At 34.7% G+C, this 21,386-nt stretch overlaps 1 protein-coding gene across 2 annotated transcripts in view; it reads right to left on the reverse strand.

The window, feature by feature from the left end:
* LOC145688289 (vezatin-like) overlaps positions 1–21,386 on the reverse strand; it is a 110,609-nt gene that overhangs the window by 87,782 nt on the left and 1,441 nt on the right. For both annotated transcript variants that reach the window (XM_081762286.1, XM_081762285.1), the window contains exons 2-3: positions 10,540–10,671; positions 4,314–4,391 (exon numbers count right to left, since the gene is read on the reverse strand). In XM_081762286.1, coding sequence (XP_081618412.1) covers positions 4,314–4,391; positions 10,540–10,671 — 210 coding nt within the window. The remainder of the gene's footprint in view (positions 1–4,313; positions 4,392–10,539; positions 10,672–21,386) is intronic.

Here is a 21,386-nt window from a genome sequence, read left to right on the forward strand (position 1 = left end):
GAAATGTAGTATGAAATAACCGACAATTCCTGATTATCTTTAAAACTGATGGGATAAATCACCAAGTCCTCAAGTTTCTTGATACTATGAAAACTTGACTACTTTAGCTGGAAATAATTTTGCAGTGGTTATCGCTGCAATAGAACTGTATTTTTTTTTTTATTTATAAGCTTGGCTCTTGAATGACGAAAATGTCTCTGATATCACATTATCTACGTTAATTTATTAACAGCTCAGATTTTCATAAACAAACTGAAAACCACAAAATACGTATTTAATGTCCAGTAAAATAGTTTTCCCAAGAAGGTCACAAATGATGATTGAAAAGTTGGTTACAACCTCAACTAAAAAGTTCTGTCTTTATTTTCCTTCAAAAAAAAAAAAAAAAAAAAAAAATCTTCACATTTCTGCCAGTGAACGAATATGGCCTTACTAAACTCACTCCCGACGGTCTGACGACAACTACTCTAGGTCATCATCCTCAATGGTGTCGGCTGTCAATGAATGATACATTTCGATTGTCAATGCTTTTCAGTGTAATAATTCCAAGTGGCGGTATGTTATTTTAGAATACTAATAAACTGTTCTAATTATTCCTTCATCTCATTATAGCGATTTTCAAATCCCACACGCAGTCGTATATGCACGATCCGAGCTACCAATCAGAATCAAATTTTAAATTTACAATTTTTAAGAAAATATTCAGTTAGTTTATATCTGTTCCCTTGCGATCCTCCCTACACTTCTTCAGGCAAAGGTAAACGAAAGTTGCTATATCCTTGAATCTTGTCCTAACAATTTTGTTCATATTTCATATATTAGCATGCCATTGCTTTGCTCTCTGGGAAATATCAATAATGAATAATACAGTAGTCATGTAGTATGTGAACTAAACCAAATGAAGATTTCAGTAATCTATATTCTCTTTAAACCGAAACTCTAATTTTCGGGTGAAGTTACGTAAATTTATGTTCAGTTTGATACCTTAACCTATAAAAGTGAGATTTTTTTTTTTTTTTTTTTTTTTTTTTTTTTTAATTTTGTTTCAAGTTATGGTATATATAAAAGGTGATGCATATCGATTTAAGGATAAACTGCGCAATGCAGTCCACAATAATAGTAGTAAGTTCACCTGTAAAATTTATCATTATGATTTCAGTTTTTCATTTCATTTTAAAAATTGTTTACATTAAAATAATAAAGACATTCGTACATTTTTACACCTCACTACTTGTACTACTAAAACTCATCCGGGGAAGGGCATAAGGCTCATCCTCTACATTTCCCTATCTACACCTTCGAAAGATCGTTTCTTCTCCCCAAGGTACAACTTCAAACTGAGTACGCGATTGGTACTATCATAAGTAATTTCATTATACCTTGGTACTACTTAATACAAACAAACTTACGCTTACGAAGTTAAAACAAAAGTGTAAAAACAGAAACTGAAGTTTAATCTAATAAGTAGTTTTAATAAATAAATAAATAAATACACAAATAAATAAAAGCCTTTCTATTTCAACTGCGCCCCTTCTGGCGCTACTGTCGATGTGTGTTTTCCCATACCTCCCTCGAAAGAGGAGGGACAGGTTGCTGCCACCGAGATCTTTCAGTTGTTGGATGCGGAAGCGTTGCCACAATGAATTATTTCATGGGCTTTGCTATGCTCCGTCTTGTTAGCCACTTTAAATAGCCTACGATCTTCACTCGTCAAGACCAAACGACTGAATAACAAATTGACAACACAGCTGAGGTCATTCACTTCTTTCTCCGTCAGAAGGTGCCGAATTATAGTTGGCATATTTTCCGAGAACACACCTGAGATAGACAGGCTCTAGATACTACTCTCTCATCAATACAATACAATAAAATAAATCATGTTATGCTGTAGATATTAATGAATGATGTTTTGTGAAATACGGAAAAAATTATATGGCGTTTTCAGAAAATTTCGACCAAAAATAATTCGCCCCCAATAATAAATAACCCCTTGGAAATAGTTTCGTAAGAAGTAATTTATGCAAGTGTATATATGAAATATGGACAAAACCGCCTGAATGGTTTTTAAGATCTCCGGAAAAAATAAATAAATAAATAACTCACTCCCAGAATAGACTACCCTCGTATATTCTTTTTCAAAATAGATCAGTTATGCCATACTGTCAGGTTATTAATGAAATATTTACTTACAGAATGTGAAAAATTATCATTTTTAAAAGAATCGTGCGAAAAGAAAGAAGAAAATAACCTTACCTCCAAAAAGTAAACTATTCCTCATAGATATTTTTAGGACGAATAATTTATACCATATTGTAGGGTTATCAATGAAATATGAACAAAATCGTCCGAAAAGAAATTACACCAAAAATTAAGTCCTTCTTGTAGATTTTTTTTTTTTTTTTAAATTTTTAGAAATGGTTTTTAACATAGTGTAGTATTTTAATGACATTCTGATATATGAAATATAAACAAAGTCGTTTGAGCGTTTTCGAGAAAATCGCATGTTTTTTCATCCATCAGTTAACCGTTTAATTTGGGAGATAGGACGAAAAACAAAAATTGAAAATTCTTATAAAAACCTTAAATTTAACGTTTCGTGCGAATACGTTGAATCGTAAAACCTCTAGGCGAGTATACATTTATATCGGGATAAACGGATGGACAGACGATTAAATAGACATTCAAAAGTCACTTTTTCGGCTTGTGGAGGCCATGAAACGTGTAAATCCATTGGATTCTCGAATTCGATTTCTCTCGCAATTACAATACTTTCTTTTCTCCTGTCGTCGCTCGAAAGTAATAAAATTGGTGAATTCAGAACCGGTACACATTCCCTCCTTTTGCGTCAAACTCACGGAATAATTATGATCGCATACGAGGCGCGAAATCATTTCTCTCTCTAAACGTTGTGCAAAGTACTGCTTTTAAATTCTTTACGTCTGTTTCTGAACCTGAATTCCGACCATCTGCACTCATACTTTTATATACACGTGCTGGAACATCTTTGTCTTATTTTATGTAAGTTAGGCATTAAACGATTTCAATGAAACAAAATTACTACATAAAGGACGTGCATAAAGTTCTGCAGGAACTTAAAATTCAATTTACCTATTATATTTATGAATACAAATTATTTTGGGTGAGGAGGAGGAAAGTTTAAAGTCTTGTTCTGGCCGCATTACCGAATGATGTTTGCACTGGTGATAACTTGCAATGGCGTCCATATAGGAAAATAAGCAGTGTTTAAAATGTTGAGTTTTGGTGACAAGAAAGTACCACACAACGTATAGGGAACTACTATTAGTAAAGGCATTAAGAAATGGTAATGGAATATGATAATGTAATTTTATGAAATCAGTGTTTACTTGTTTACAAGGTGATGATGACCTCCTGTCTCCGATCCTGTTCTCAGATAAGGATATGTTTTATATTTCGAGGAAAGTGAACACAGGCACAATTGTCGAATTTGACAAAAGAGGAGGGAGGTACGATGAAAATCTACATGAGTTAGAGTGGGATAGTCCCAAAGTCAATACGTGGTGTGCGGTTTCAATGACAATATCATTAGTCCATTCATCTTCGAGGAAGACACAGTAAATGATGATAACTTTCTGAATATGTCATAGACATTCTTGTGCTAGAACTAGGCATCACCAATGAGATTCACATGTAACAAAATGGGACACATCGTCATATTTTGTCCTTGGCGTTCGGCAGTTTCCTAACGGACAATTTTCGGAGAGATGGATTGGCCGAAAAGAACCCACACCTTAGCCTAAAATATCATCACCAGACTTTTAACTTCGTCATTACTGGTAGCGGAAACATGTAGAGACCGAGGTGTATGCATAGAGATCAGCTAATCTGGACGACCTGAAAGACAAGATAAGTGTAATGTGATTGCGAATATCCCGAACGAGTATCATCAGCACACAACTCTCAGTTTCAGAAAAGACTGCAACAGTGCTTGAACGTGAATGGTGTGTATTTGGAGATTTGACAATGAGTTTTAACAAGCAAAAGAAAGAAAGGAAGAAATTTTGAACTTTATTGTAAGTACATATAAAATACGGAGTTAACAAATTTAACAATTTTCAAGTTACGAAGTTACGAGGTCCTGCAGGACCTTATGGATATACTGTACAATATTACAACTCAGATTAGCAATGTAGTACAAAAAGTCGTTATGAAACTTTTAATACGAACTTGTTATACAGTTTACAATACTTTCACACCAAATATTGTTTCACACTTCATTTTTTCGAAATATACCGTATAAAAGATAAATTAATATATACATATATAACAATTACCTCACATTTTCCAAATACGCCATCCTGGAAAAAGACAAGCCATTTGAGTATTGTCAGCCTTAATGTCTTCCATAGCTCCTGAAAGTAGCACACTAAGATTAGTACACAACAAGACCTAGTATAGAATTTAATGATACATGAAAACTGAAACTTATTTCTTACCGAAATATTCATCACACTGAAGAAATCAAAATTCTATATATTTTGCTATATTAATTATTATTATTATTATTACGAAGTTGAACACGAAATTTACCTACATTTTTACAACTAAGAACCTTGAAATAGAATTTAATAAACTTCCACTTCTAGACACCTTGGCCACGCCAGAAAAAAGTATGCGCATCATTTTCCATTATTATTATTATTATACTTTGTTTGATATTATTCTTACGCGTTAATTTTAAGTTTAATGTTGACCAATAAGAACAGAGTTTTCACTAAGAATTAAACATGGGATACTTGCACCTAAAATAACCAGGATAACAGCTACTCAACAATACATTACTACATTTACGCCAGTGCAACAATAAGAGTACCATCGTTTTTATAAATATTAACAGCGTTTTCTTTCTGGCAGTACGCAGTATCCGCACATTTTCTTGATATTATTTTGAACTGCGGTTTCCCTGTCATTGCTTTGATTTTTGTATTTACGATATGAATTTTTCAATTTAAATTGATTTGAAGATTGAAACAAAAGTCTATGTATACATTTAAAAGGTAATACGATAAATAAATGGCAGAACTTGCTAAGTTCTATTGCAGTAAACAGAACGCGTACAATACTCATGATGAGTACCAGTAATTTATTTTACAGAAAAAAAAAGAAAAAAAAAAACGCGGAATATTACCAATGTTTACTTAATCAGTAGTCCTTCAATTCTAATACATCTGATTTCAAGACTTACCAACTTACATTTATTGCTTATGAAAATAAATGTAAGCTAAATTCTACTCAACACATGTTCCTTTAGCATGCAAACTGTCACACTTAGCAAACGTTGTTGAATTAATTCAATGTTTACATAGATGCCACCATTGATGTTTTCACTAGCGGAGAATAACTTTCATATTTTTCTGTAACTCACACCACTGTATTCTCTTATAATAATAATAATAATAATAATAATAAAATAAGTACTAGCAAACACGGACGCCCTGCGCAAGCGCAGGACACTATTGTTGTCTGAATGATTGAATATGATACAAAATTAAAAATATTTATGGCTAGCAAAGTAGTTTTAATAATATCTTGAATTAAGAATTTCTCGATAATTACTCGAATTTAAGACGTCCTCGAATATAAGACGCACCCCGATTTCGCTGGGTTAAATTAAGCAAAAATAGTAACATGTTCCCTTTTTTACTATTACTAAAGCGCTCTATGATATTGATCATTTTCGGTGATTTCTATATCTCTCTCTCCCCTCCCCATGTTGCGCGGCACGACATATAAAAATTATCCCAGGCCCGAATGCCATGTATGTTGAAAATTTGATAGAGATCGGTTGGGTGGTTCAAGAGTTAAGTTCTATTTATTTTATATATTAATCTCTCCATCTCCTAAGTTCCACCGTCAAAGTAAATATATATAAACTTTCCAGGCTCGAACGTCATCTATGTTGAGCATTTGATCCAGATCGGTCGGGTGGTTCAAGAGATTAAGAATCACAAACATAGTCACTTTCATTTTGAATCTGAAGTTTTTGTTCACAAACACTGCTATTAACATATAGATTTTTAATACATAAGATAGTCTGCAACGTATTGAGCCATTTGCGCACGAGATGGAGCGGATCTGTTACAAAATTTAAAAGTACGCGTAACCCCAAGTACTTCCACAAAAAAGCGCTATATATATATATATATATATATATATATATATATATATATATATATATATATATATATATATAACTCCATGACTTATGGAACCCGGAGGTTCAATGCCGCGTTCACAAAAGCTCTCCACTGACTTCTACCCTTAGCCAACTGGATCCAGTTTCTAATTTGTATTCCTATCTCTGCGAGATCCATTTTAATATTGTCCTCCCATCTGCGCCTAGGTCTTCCTAATGGTCGTTTCCCGATTGGTCTTCCAGTCAAGACTTTGAATGCGTTTCTATTTTCTTCCATCCTAGCTACATGACCTGCCCGCCTAAGCCTCCTAGACTTGATGACCCTAACAATGTAGGGTAAACCATATAAATTATGTAGTTCCTCGTTATGAAGTTTCCGCTATTCCCCATTCTCGTTCCTCTTGGGTCCGAATATTCGTCTCAGGATCTTCTTCTCAAATACTTTCAGTCTATGTTCTTCTCTCAGAGTAAGCGACCATGTTTCGAAACCATACAGAACAACAGGCATGATTATCGTTTTGCATATTTTAAGCTTCACATTCCTCGACAGAATTCGCGACGACAAGAGATTTTTGAACTGAATAATAACAAGAATTCCCTGCTCTTAGTCGACATTTAATTTCTTCGTGAATATGATTTTCGTCTGTTAATATCATTCCTAGATATTTGAAAGTATCCACTTTATCAAAAGTATTATTTAATATTCTAACACATCCATAATTTGCCGTATTACGGTCCCGACGCACTTCAATGTATTTACTTTTCTCTCCATTTATTTTTAAACCCATCTTCCTGCAAGCGTTTAATAAGATCTCTGCAGTTCTTTCTATTGTTCTCCTGTCATCCCCTATTAAATTTACATCATCAGCATATGCCATAACCTGATGAATACCGTTCAACTGTAGGCCCTGGTTGCTATCTTTGATTTTCCTTATAGCGTATTCCAGAACAAAGTTGAATAATAATAGCGACAACGCATCTCCTTGTTACAGACCATTTTCGACGTGAAAGGTCGGGGACAAAAAATTTCCTACCCGGACTTTACTTTGGGATTCATTTAAACATATCTTAATTAATTAATAAGCTTTTTCGGTATGCCAAGTTCTGTAAGAACGTTGTATAATGTTTCTCTCCTAACCGAGTCGTACGCCTTTCTAAAATCAATAAATAGTTGATGTACCGGGGTTTTGTATTCCCACTTCTTTTCGAGTATTTGGAAAATGGTACATATTTGGTCGATAGTTGATCGATTTCGTCTAAATCCGCACTGACAATCTCCAATAATTTCATCTGTGTATGGGGTCAATCTTGCTAATAGAATATTTGAAAGGATTTTATAGGATGTTGACAAAAGAGAAATGCCTCGATAATTATTACAGTCAGTTTTGTCGCCCTTCTTGTGAATTGGAACAATGATTGATTCTTTCCACTCTTGTGGTAATTCTTTCTTGCTTCAGATAAGGAGAATGAGTTTGTGTATCTTGTTCCACAAATTTTCGCCTCCAGCTAAAATTAACTCAGCCGGAATTTCATCATCCCCGAAGGTTTGTATTTCTATAATTTCTTTATAGCAGTCTCTACTTCTATTCGGTTGGGTTCTAGAATATACGGTTTTGCGGTGTGGATCTCCTTTTCTCCACGCACATTAGTTTTTGACTGCGTGTTCAGCGAATCGTCAAAGAAATTTTTCTATCTATTTAAGATGCTATCCGCATCAGTGAGAACTGCTCCGTCAGCTTTCTTTAATATATAAACACGAGGTTGATAGCCTTTCTTAAATTCGTTGATCCCCTTATACATGTCCCGAATGTTTTTATTTTTACTATTATCTTCAAGTTCCTTAATTTTAGCTTTCAAAAAATCGCGTTTCTTTGTTCTAAAAGTTTTGGAAGTTTCCTGCCTGATGTCTACAAAATTTTGTGTAGTTATTTTATTCGGATTTTGTAGCCAATGTAGTTTTGCCTGTTTTCTCTTCTCTGCTAGTTTAATGCATTCCTGGTCGAACCATGGTTTGTTCCTATGTATTTCCGCGTGTCCCAATTTTTCTTTTGCTGAAATTTTAATGTTATCTCTAATTTCAATCCAAGCATCCTCAACACTAGTTCACTCTGAATCTTCTAAAGCCGAGAATCTATTCGAAACTTCAACCTGGTATTCCTCTCTTACTGTCTCTCATCTAATTTCTTTAAATTAAATCTCTCCGTTTTCGGACATTGAATATTTCCTTTATTCAACAATAATCTCTCTCTTATTATCGCTGCTACCAGGTAGTGATCAATGTCACAATCAGCCCTGATCAATTTGATTATGTGTTTTTCCGTCTGGTGAGATCCAAGTGTATTTATGAACGTCGTAATGTGAAAACTTTGTACTCTTCACGATTAGGTTTTTGGAAGTTGGAAAGTTCACGAGTTTAACACCGTTGTCATTACTTTCCTTATACAGACTTTCGTTCCCTAAAATCGGTTTAAAAATATCCTCGCCCTACCTTCGCATTGAAATCCCCTAATAGAATTTTCATATGGTATCGCGGGAGTTGATCAAATATCCGTTCCACTTCTTCGTAAAAACTGTCTTTTAAACCGTCATCCTTATCTTCTGTTGGGGCACGTACATTTAAAACAATAATATCACACCACCGACCCAAAAGAGTAATAAAAGAAAGTATGTCAGTAACAAATTCAACCCGCTTAATTGCTGGTAATATTAGTTTGTGAACGAAAAATCCTTGTCCTAATTGGTGATCTTTATTTCCTTCCCCGTAAAAGAACGTAAAATTTCCGGAATTCACAGTTCCATTTCCTTCCCACCTAACTTCCTGAACTCCTACTACGTCCATCCTGCATTTCATAAATTAAAAGACAAATTCTGACTAAAGCATATATTAACTAATAAACAGGGTTGACAAAAACCATGTTTTTTTTGAAAAAACCAAAAAACCAGTTTTTGTTTTTTGGTTTAAACCCGGTTTTTTGGTTTAAACCAGATTTTTTTTTCGTTTAAATAATTTACTCTATGTATTTATATTAGATATGGACAGAAATTAGTTAGTTTTGCCTTGGTGTTATTATTCAACAACAAGGTTATGCTGGAAGGTGTCACATAAGCTTAAAGCGGAATCCAAACTGCTTCTCGGCTTCATCCAAGAAAAATTGTCCATTTCGACACGAAACCGGGACTAATTGGCCACAAATGCGATTGCCGACTCACTCACGAAAGACTCCTGATAAAAATACGCTGTGCTGATCTTTACATAGGCCTAGTTGTTAATATAATTGTCAAGAGTCATTTCAGAAGGACAAAAAGATAAACAGTTACACAAGTAAAAACATTATACAATTATACACAAATCGGGAAACTCCCGCCTTAGCCTTTGGGAAAATCCTGTTATTACTTTAAGCGTATTTGTATATAAAATTTTAAGGTCAACGTATCATAATCACTACGCTAAATCTGAGGTATTAAATTACAAATTTGGTATGTAGATATCGTTCAATAAAATTAAAACAAAGTCAAATCCAAGCTGATGTTGGAAGCTGCGTAGGCAGTTGATAAATTTTGCCGATTTCTATCAATATATTTAAGCAACCTTGGCTTCTTTATAAAACAACAGGCATTCAGGCAAGTAGAAATATATAATTTGGCCTCATTTCGTATGTTTAGGCTTAACATCTTTATGAAATACCACGGTTATCGCGGAGAAGACTTTCGCTTAAAGGGACACCTCGAATCGCTACTTGGTTTACACTTGAAAGATGGGTTGTGGTTCGACCGAGAATTGAACACGGGACCCCTTGATTAAAAGGTGAAAAGTATATAAACATAATGCAGACGGTTTCATGTGTGGAGACTCACCATAAAGTTCACACGATTTAAAGCATTTTTTTTTTGTTTAAACTTTTTTTTTTTTTTTTTTTTTTTTTTTTTTTTTTTTTTTAATAACAGCTGGTTTAAACCAGCCAACCCTGCAAATAAATAATAGCGTTACAGTTTCGGCAAATTAACTTTGCCTTGATCAGACACATTATGAAATATAATTGTATTTCATAATGTGTCTGATGAAGGCAAAGTTAATTTGCCGAAACTGTAACGCTATTATTTATTAGTTAATATATGCTTTGGTCAGAATTTGTCTTTTAATTTATACAAGAAGTTCCAAAGCTAGAATGAGTGGTATTCTGTATTTCATATATACATGTTTAAATATACTGACATCTATGTAAAAATTAATTTCAAAATAATATACCACGTGAATAATAATAATAATAATAAAAGAAGAATATTCTTAGAAAAATATGGAAAGAGTTGGAAGATATACTTTGTTCATGAAACATTACCCATACTAAAATGTACTGTATAATTACCTTATATTTCCAGCTCCTATAAACAATATCTCGATCCAAATTTATACTCTGGCCACAATGTTCATTGCTTGGACTTACAATTTCAAAATCTGTGAACCCGTTTGCAACAAGGTATTTATGTAGTTCACTACCCTAGAAAGAAAAAAGAAGGAATACTAATATCACAAAGGAATGAATTTTAACGATCAATTCAATTACAAAATATGATTTTAATTTGCGTTGGCTTTGTCTGACGATTTAAATTGCACGTATGCATGAATGATTAAAACATCGAAAGAAAAAATAAATATTCATTGTTCAAACCAATATTGGCTGATGACAGAAATATTTACTACGTTAAACATAAGAAACGTTTAATCTATAAACATATTTCTTATTGAGTTCAAATGTAATATAGTAAACATCATACCAGAAAGTGTACTGAAAAAATAATCACAGGCGTTACGTATACTCAAAATCCTTGTCCCACACACTTTTCTGTCTCTCACAGAAAGATGGTAAGGTGCCTTCCATTTCAATTCAGGCAGAGCATGTACCATCACCATCTCAGATATTGTTGAAACTTTTTTTTATAGCAACTAGACATGTTTTTAAGAGACTCATATTTTTTTGTTTTGTCGAAAAAAAATTTCCCGCCAAGTAATGGGCCATCAAAGACGGGGAGTACAATTTATGAATTGTAGAAGACATGGAAAACGGTCAACTTCGGAGCCTCACCATTCGGCTATGGAGACAGGTAGAGTTATAATTCTTGTTGTGGTATGTACATAGGGATATAAATAAATTATATTTTATTATAGTTTGGTTTGCGCATGCGTATCTTTTTGTACTTAAATTAACAAATAAACGTCAATTTATCTGAAAAGTCGAAGTTTGCGAATTTTTTTCGAGCACTTCCGGTTCGAATTTTAAAATTCTGTTTTCAGGGTTGGTAAGACCTCGTTACCCGCTTTCTGAAAAAAATTTTGTATCGCTTCTGTGTGCAACCGTTTTGTCGCAAAAAATTCGAGAAATTGTAAAATTTTCAAAAATCGCCATTTTCTCGAAAACACCATCTTTTAAAATTCTCAAAATTTTGTCAGATGATTCAACTTTACATGAATATTAAACACACCAAATACCATTCTCGACCAATGCTTCATGAATTAACTGCAGCCTTTTAAAGTTAGCGAAGTTTCGTTAACTTTGATGTCAGTTAGCAACACTGGGAACAATAAAAGTGCAATGATTTGATGATGTTTGTGGTTCACATTCATTAAATGAAGAATAAAAGGTTTTCTTGACTGTTTTTTTTTTTTTTTTTTTTCATTATTTTGATCAAGAAGGCTCTCTGAAATAGTAAAATGGGCCTCCCCCTACTCCTCCGTTTTCTTAAACCGAAATAATCTGAGTGGAAATTACGATTACGAAACACACAAATTTTAAGTTTACTTGAAATGGCCATCCAATAAATTCTGATCATCTACAAAAAGCCTGAACTATTACCTCAGTGATGATTTGGAATGCTCCAGACAAAGTCTCAATTAAGTGCGATGTCATTACAGTGATCAAAAAAGGACAAAAAGTTAAAAAATTCGAAATGTTTTTTTACGCGTTCCAAAGAAATTTACTGACTTTTTAAACAGAACAATCCCAACATAAGAATGGGTCACTCGGAATTTTACAGTATTCGACTAAAGTGGGTCAGTCCGCAACCTGCGAGGGAAGTGTGTATGTGTGTGTGTATTGTGCAAATTTTAAGTTAGCTCCTACTGCGTTGCTACAAATCAAAGGTGCAGCCTCCATTGAAGTTGTCATGAGTGACCTATTTCCTTTAGTAGTATGATCCGTAGAAAATGACAGCTACCTTCAAGAATGTGGTGAATGTCCTGAGATAGAAGGAATAAGTGTGGTGTCTTTAATTATTGATCTTGATGAAAATGAGAGTGTTATGTATGCCATATGGGAAAACAATAATCTCGTTAAAAAACTGTGCCACTTTCTGTTTTCGTATCGTACATTGCTGGTTTAACTGTAAGAATTGTAATTCATGACTACATCAAGAAAATCCAAAGAGAATTAATTGCTACCGAAAAGCACCGTATAAAATTTCAAGATACAAATTCTATTTTACTTCATGTGGACTTCGCTGAAAACTGGACTATTATTCTGCAAAGTGAAATTCAGAGTTATCACTGGAATATGAAACAACTGACAGTTTTGTTGTAATAAACGACGATAAAACACACGATTCGGCTCATGTACTCATAGCCATAGACAAGATTCTAAAAATACTCGAAGAAAAGCGAAAATATATTTTATAGAAAAAGGTTTGAATACGAGAAAATAAGTGTCTACAATTTCCCAAACCGTGTCAGTGATTTCTGATGGTGCTGCATCCCACTTTAAAAATCGCTTTCAGATGTTCGAGATGCAGACAGGTCCGATAAAGCAGTGTTTTTGCAGTGAAACCGGCCATGCAAGGGTCTCTGCGACGGTATTGAGGGGGAGGGGAATGTAAAGAATGTGGCAACGCGGCATAACCTTAGGCAAATACAGATACACAGTATTAAAACTGCAGAAGAAAAAAAATCAAATGAAATCTTTAGGTTTTACGTCCGACGCTTATGCCGGTTAGGCTAAAGGAGACGGTGATTATGAGAAATGAATGAAATGGTGGAATGCAGAAAGTGGGAGGAAACGGGATAACCCCGAGAAAACCCACGCACACGGTGTTTGTCCACCACAAAGCCCACACGGCGCGATCTGGAATCGAACCAGGAACCCCAAGCAGCGGAGGTGAACGCTCTACCACTGAGTCAACGCGGGTATTACTCTCGTTTTGTTGCCTGGAACTGAATCCGACGACTTCCGGAAGAAAAAAAAGGGAAAATCTGCGATCGGTAACTGGTATTCAACGAAGTCATCTTTGGCTTTCGGAAAATAGCGAAGTTTTTATGGCAGTAACGGGTCACCATGAACTAACTTCATGCTTCCCCCAAATTCGAACTTCTGCAATTCAAAGTGTAGATTTAAGAAATCTGCAAAAAGGAACTTTTGTTACATACATGTATGATAACCAGTGGTGCGTAGCAGAAATATTATGAATAAATCATGAATTACGTGAAGTTGAAGTGTTGTTTATGCTTCCACATGGACTTTCAGGATTTGTGACTAGCGACAATGTGCTACGCAGAGGCGGATCCAGGACAGACTTCTGGAAGGGAAGGGGGTAATACTGCTACTTAGAGCTCCTTTTAAGAGCTCCAAACTCTGAGATCGGTTTTATTTATATATAAAATAAAAAAGTTTCTTCCCCCTAGATCCACTCCTGGACGAGTTGTGAGTGAGCCAACACCTATTGGAGCACCTGCACGGTTACATGCTATTAGCGAAGACGACACCAACCAAGCAAATGATTGGTCCATGTAAAAAATAAAAAAAAAAATCAGTGAAATTTTGTTTCGAAGACCATTTTAAGTAAGTGAACTTGAAATGTATGCGTTTTCTAATCGTAATTTCCACCTCAGATTATTTCGGTTTAAGAAAACGGAGAAGCAGGGGGAGACTCTCTTTTTATATTTCAGAGAGCCGCCTTGATCAAAATAATAAAAAACAGTCAAGAAAACCTTTTATTCTTCATTTAATGAATGTGAACCACAAACATCATCAAATCATTGCACTTTTATTGTTCCCAGTGTTGCTAACTGACATCAAAGTTAACGAAACTTCGCTAACTTTAAAAGGCTGCAGTTAATTCATGCAGCATTGGTCGAGAATGGTATTTGGTGTGTTTATTATTCATGTAAAGTTGAATCATCTGACACAATTTTAGAATTCTAAAAGATGGCGTTTTCGAGAAAATGGCGTCCAAAAATAGCGATTTTTCAAAGTTTTACAATTGCTCGAAATTTTTGCGACAAAACGGTTGCACACAGAAGCGATACAAAATTTTTTTCAGAAAGCGGGTAACGAGGTCTTACCAACCGTGAAAACAGAATTTTAAAATTCGAACCGAAAGTGCTCGAAAAAAATTCGCAAACTTCGACTTTTCAGATAAAATGACGTTTATTTGTTAATTTATGTACAAAAAGATACGCATGCGCAAACCAAACTATAATAAAATATAGTTTATATATATCCCTATGTACATACCACAACAAGAATTATAACTCTACCTGTCTCCACCGTAGTAACAGTACTACGTTGCTCCGCACTCTAACATGGCACCCATTTGGATGTTTTATAGCTGCTACTTTGTCTTTTTTCTTGCCTTTCCCATCTGATGAAGCGTTCTGCGAAAATGTTTGTAGTGTACCGTTTTTTGTGTGTGGGTATGTGAGATTACGTTTGCCCTCCGGTAATTAATCCACTTTCCATTCTTCCGTCCGCATTCCTTTGTTCTAACCGTATTACATGATAGGATGACTCATAAGTTCCAAAAATTCTCTTCTTTCTCCGAAATGGATAAAGTTAGGCAGAGCGGGCTTCACCTGTGTAAATCAGGTTAGAAAACCTAAGTTTTAGGATAGCTCCGGGTCACGGGACTCATTTTGGACAGACGTGACTAATGTTGTAAAGGGTCGAAAAGTGTAGATATACAATTTTTACTGCTGCGAGGGATGGAACTCACTCTCAGCTCCTATCCATTTTCGAACATAAATACAAGCACACATACTCAAATAAAATAAGAACTTCTTCTTGTATGCAAAAATACGTATATTTATTTACTGAGGGTTTAATTATTTAAGGTTTAGTTTAAGTACTTCTTTTACACACAAAAAATGGTTAATTATTATCAACTTAAGTTTATTGCCTTTGCTGATGCACTATTAAAGGCAATATATTTAAAATTCAGAATGCTTCAACAGAACTGAATTGGAAGATTTTTGTGTCTTACAGATGAATAATAATATACGCAAAATCATTCAATTTCGTTAACACACTCAAAACTTGTATCAAAAAGTAACATTTAAAGAAAAAAAGAAGAAAAATAAAACCTAAGTCTCTGATCGTTGGATGAGCAACACACTAAACACACTAGGATTACTTAATTTTGGAAGTGTAGTCCTTTTTTTTTCTAATCCTAGCCATCGACTTGTCGTTAAAAAGCCATGTACTCTTATCCTTGTTTCAAGTAAAATGCTAAAATTACTATATACGAGGCTCTGAGAGTACAGCCTTTTACAGGAAAGTGCGTGATTAGGTTTATTTGAAGAAGCTTGTACTCTTTTTTTTTTCTACGTGAAAAACACACAAATTCACAAAATGCCCCTCCCTACCTTTCTATTTGGTGGAGCTAGGGGCAAACTAACTCCTATGATTCCTTTGACACGCCTATGGGCGCACTAAAACTAATGTGTCTAAGTGTCTAATAGGCTTTCCAATGTTAAAAAAGAAATCACGACGAAAAATACAGGAAATTTCGTGAAGCTTTGAAAAGGGAACATTTCATTTATCCAATACGTAGAAATAAAAAAATAATAATAAATAAAAGATCACATGGAAATTACACTAATTGTTATATAAGCATACATTCTACTCTAAATATAACTAAATGGGTAGTTATCTCGTTGCGAAATTTTATACGAGGTTCTTAGTGTTTTCGTGCGTAGCTCACCAGTACTAAGCAACGACCAAAAGGAAAATGTAAAAAGGATCCCTATCGGAAAATAAGTGTTTGTAAGTATATGTCTCCGAGATGAGAATAATTTCATCACTTGCAAGATCCTATCAATTTTATGTTAATTCCTTCTTTTTTTGAATAATATACATAAGTTGTAAAAATAAATACAAAATTCATTTTAAAAAATCACAAAATACACGATACAGAGTTCGTTTGTTAAGTATCTAAATACACAATTCCATGCAGAACTTAGTGCATTATATAGAACAGTAAAAGTATCAGTTACACTCAGGGCCGTGCCGTGGGGGGGAGGGGCGACGGCCCGGGCGCCGAAGTAAGGGAGGCGAAAAATTCGGGAGAAAAGAGGAAAAGAAGATGGGAAAAATTGCTTGGAATATAAGTATTGGGGCGCCGTCGTATACTCTCACCCCAGGCGCTGATTTTCCAAGGCACGGCCCTGGTTACACTTTAATTTTCTTCAGTGCCTGAATATGCTCATTTGCCATTTAACTGTATACTGTTTGGTGTAATTATCTTTAGACAATAAGCAGGAAAGGACGAAACACAGGAGAGTCTCCATTCAACCACAATACTGTGGAGAAAAAAGGCCCTCCAACTACCCACACCTTATTTCCTTATGTTATTTTCACAATTGGAAGTAGCAATGCCACAAAAATTTAGGAGGTTTCGTTAAAATGTAGGAAATATAGGAGTTTATAAGAAGAAACGCAAATATATAGGAAAAATAGGATGTATAGGAGCATTGGAAAGCGTGCAATCTTTCCATTAAAGAAGGAAGAAAAACTTTTTTCCAGGGGGTTCAAAATTTCTGGAAATTTTACAACACTAGACGTGATATTTTGTACATGGGATGAAGACATGCGTGGTGTCAAAAATAAGAATTTTCCCATAAATGTAATGCTATAATCACTATCTTGAAACTTATGTCAGTTTGGAAGTTAAAGGTAGAGATACCCACAGATAGGTCTTAGAGGATGTGCTCAATGTATTGTCCATCGCGTGGAAGACACGCTTCCAGGGGTGTGATCCATTCTAAACAGGACTACATGAACGTCTGCCAAGGTAGGTTAGTACAAGCCTATACTATGCAGTGGTAACGGTGGTGTAAGTCGTATACTTTCTCAAAGCACCAAGTTTCAAATAATATCACATAATAAAAGTCCAGGGCATTGAGATCGGTGATTTTAATGGCTATTCAACAGTACAACGTCGCTCAATCAAATGATCGGGAAGCTGCACTCTAGCCATTGACGAACCTCTTTCGGTACTCTGGTGATGCTGCATTCTCCTCGAAATAACGAAAATGGGTGCCGTCTACTGTGAGATGGGACAGAAATACCTTGTGTTGAAGGTGTGTTGAACAAAGAGCCAATTTATTTATTAAGTTTTTCATCTTACGCTTATGTACTGAGGCGAGGGAGATGGTGGTGATAATAAATGAAAGAGTGGAATGAAGGAAATGGGATGGAATGGACGAACTCTGAGAAAACCCACGGATATGATGTTTGTCCACCACAAAGCTTCCTTGGCGCGAGCTTACATTAAACCAGTAGGTTTGTGTCACCTCAATACTGAGGTCGTTACAGTTATGACAGTGCAGCTCCGTTCCCAGACACCAGGATCATCTCAATCCTTTCTTGTACTGTCAGAACCATCGTCTATTAACCTACAATGAGACTGTAAACCTTTAAGTGTAAATTACTTTTGAACCGTTACAGTATTGCATTTATGGGAAACACTCTGGTATTGTTCGATGCTTCACATAAATCCCTTCTCATTTATAAAATGTGACGTCGATGCAATAGGGTGACTTTGAAGATGACTGCAATGGGTCTAAAATACCCTCAGAAACAAGTCTCCTAACTCGAGTTTCTCAAAAGAAGTGATTTTCCCATAACCTTACTAATTTCGAGAAAAAAAAAAAAAAAAAAAAAAAAAGAGCTTGGTACTTCTGAACTTTCTTTACTGCGAAACTTGTACTACAGTCGTCTTTTAACTAGCCACTAACAAAAATAATTTTATAGCTGAAAAGCACGATGTGTAGAAAAGTTCCACAAGTTGTTACTACTCATCCAGTCGTACAAAATTTCTAGAGTTTACTCGATTGGGCAATAAAACCCTTACTTCGATACAATTTGAAATAAAAAGCATTGTTTTCTACATTTTCTAATTATTATTTTACTAAGGATGTATCTTACCTCATTCAGCTGAAGTTATGAACAATAATGACTGAATGTTGCACAATTATTAAAAAAAAAAAAAAAAAAAAAAAAAAAAAAAAAAAAAAAAAAATCTTGGAGTCACTTAATACGCAGGTAACTGAAACCAGAAGCCACTAATCTTTCTTGAGAACGGTTCGGGTTCGATTTCCAATTAGAGGGCTCAACATTTCAAAAATAACTTCGCACCTTGTTGCCTGCAAACTCCAATATGGAGAAACTGATGTACTTCAAGTTACCTTCACTTGATCTTTCCTCGAACAACTAGAAAGAGCTAAGCAAGAACCTAAAGATATATTTCTTAATTTTCTTCAGACAGCAGACGATATTTTTCACATGTATAGTTGCGTGTCATAAAACTAGACCAAAAATTCGCTTTGGTGGACTTTTTCCTTAACATAATCTACATTATGTTCTAAGTTATTTTGAGTGGCAACTAATCACACACTGCCAGTTTTTGAAAATATATATATATATATCTATATATATATATATCTTAAACACACACGATGCATTTAATAATTTACAAAGTTCTAAAATATATGCAAACTTAAGCCCATTCACCAGTTTTTAAAATACATAGCTAGAGAAAATACGCTGCACCGTCTTCCGAGCGGAAGTCTTTCGATCTTAATCCAAGTTTAGTAGCAATTGCATATAATTACTCCACACTTATAGCTTTTTTTTTTAATACTTTTTTGGGGCACCCCTCGTAGAATTCAACAAAAATTCTACGTAAAATATAATTCAAATGGAGCAAGTCATACATGCAAGGGTACTACGTTGTTTATCGTTGCTAAAAGACAAAACCGTCGCATCAAAGCTTAATTCTGTGGTATTGCATAGTCAATCTTAAATGTATACTTGAAAATTAAACACTATGGTAAAATATTCAATACTGTTGCTATTAATAAGGCATACTACTAAAATCACGCACAAATGACAAGATTCGATTTAGTGTGAGGTTCAGAGCACAAAATAAGCTGTAAATTCTCTTACATAGCCTCGAAATTAAAAAGGTTGTAAAAATTGCAAACAAGTACAATAATACACAAAGCAGGTAAACATTATTTCTAAACATTACTTCTTCTTCAAAGACTCATACTTCTACCAACACTGTACGAGTACGATCACTGTCAAAATTTTCTTATAAGTCACATATGGAAAATCAAGAAAAGGTTCTAGAACACGGGTTCCCCCATATTGGTTAGCAGCTAGGTTGGTTCCTTCCCAGGGTTGGCAAAAGCCATGGTTTTTATTAAAAAAACCAAAAAACCCGTTTTTTTTTTTTTGTGTTTAAACCAGGTTTTTATGGTTTAAATAATTTGCTCTATATATTCATATCATATATGGACAGAAGTAAGTTTGTTTCGCCTTGATGTTATTATGCAACAACCGGGTTATGCTGGAAGGGGTCACATAAGCTTAAAGCGGAATAAAAACCGCTTCTCGAGTTACATCCGAGAGAAATTGTCCTCCATTTGAACTCGGAACCAGGACTAATTGGCCACAAATGCGATACGTCTGCCGACTCACTCACGAAGGAATCCTGATAAAAGTACGTTGTACTGATCTTTACATGCTTCTTAATATAACTGTCAAGAGTCATTTCAGAAGGACAAAAAGATAAACAGTTGCACAAGTGAAACCATTACACAGAATTACATATGAACAATTTCAAAGTACTACGGACTACAGAAGAACTAATTTAGTTCAAGTTAGTTAACAACGACTTTTATTGGTCCAAATTAAAGAAATACACCGACTTAATCTGCATATCAATAAGAAAAGTGAATACAGATACGAATTATTTGAGTCCACTTTGGCTCAGACTCATTTGCACATAAATAGATACCAAAGATACTTATTTCACTAAATGCCTCTCGTGAGGACTGTATGACCCCCCCCCCCACACACACACACAAAAAGTACGGCATTTTCGATGTATTTTATCAATAGTAAACATTGAAACGAAACAATATTTAGAATTTTTCTTCAATTGCAATTACATAACAATAATAACAACTACAAAAAATCACAAAATAAACATTTATAAACTTTAAAAAAAAAAGTTGCTTTTGTAGTATAATCTTTCTGAGTAATGAATGGGGAATTTAGGTCTGAATATAATATGAATAATATACGGGAGTGAAACGTGATAACCCACAAATGTGTGTTCATCAAGATTTTACACTTACACTTTTGCGAACATTTTTTGTTTTTTGGTTTAAACCAGTTGTATTTTTTTTTTAAAAAAAAACAGCTGGTTTAAACCAGCCAACCCTGTTCCTTCCTGTATCAAAGCTTAATATTTAATTCACACAGTATTGCCGAGCGAGCGTTAGCGAGTGAAGGCGAGTTAGAGCCATGCAGGGCACGTTGTTTTCTGTCCTTATTACAGCTCATTGGGAAGGGGAACCTATGTTCTAGAACCTTGCCGGAAATCAATATATACGACCAAAAGTCGTGAGGACATCGCTTAAAGTAATTGTAAGCAATGAGCAAGGACATGTCAGCCATTTTGCGGGCAAATTAATTATTTAGCGTTCCTAACTACGTTATGGTAATTTCCTTTGCATCTGAAATCTGATACATCTGTGCACTGTATTGCATTGTAACAAATTATAACATCAATCAATCAATCTAGATATTGCATGCTTATTTTCCAAATTGCATCCTTCTCTACCATTCATCCACAGTGCCACCCACAAAAAAGAAGTGGACAGGGATGTAATAGGGTATATACAGCGTATACCCAACTAATATTCTTATAGTTCATCGTATACCCACTTCAAATCCGGAATGTAATGGAGGGTATAAGGGTAAGTATGTACGCTATATATTTAAAAACGGTCGAGTGTATACCTAAAAAAAAAAGTCTAGCACCACATCACTAAAAATACCGGTACGGTAACATTAATCCTTGTATAGTACCAGCTGTCCAGCAGATCTTCACCCATCAATATGCTCCAATAGAGTTTGTTTGCTTTCGTACCTCCCAA

Source organism: Thermobia domestica, chromosome 6 (assembly GCF_964235325.1).
Source record: "Thermobia domestica chromosome 6, izTheDome1.hap1.1, whole genome shotgun sequence".
NCBI classification, from domain to species: Eukaryota; Metazoa; Arthropoda; class Insecta; order Zygentoma; family Lepismatidae; genus Thermobia; species Thermobia domestica.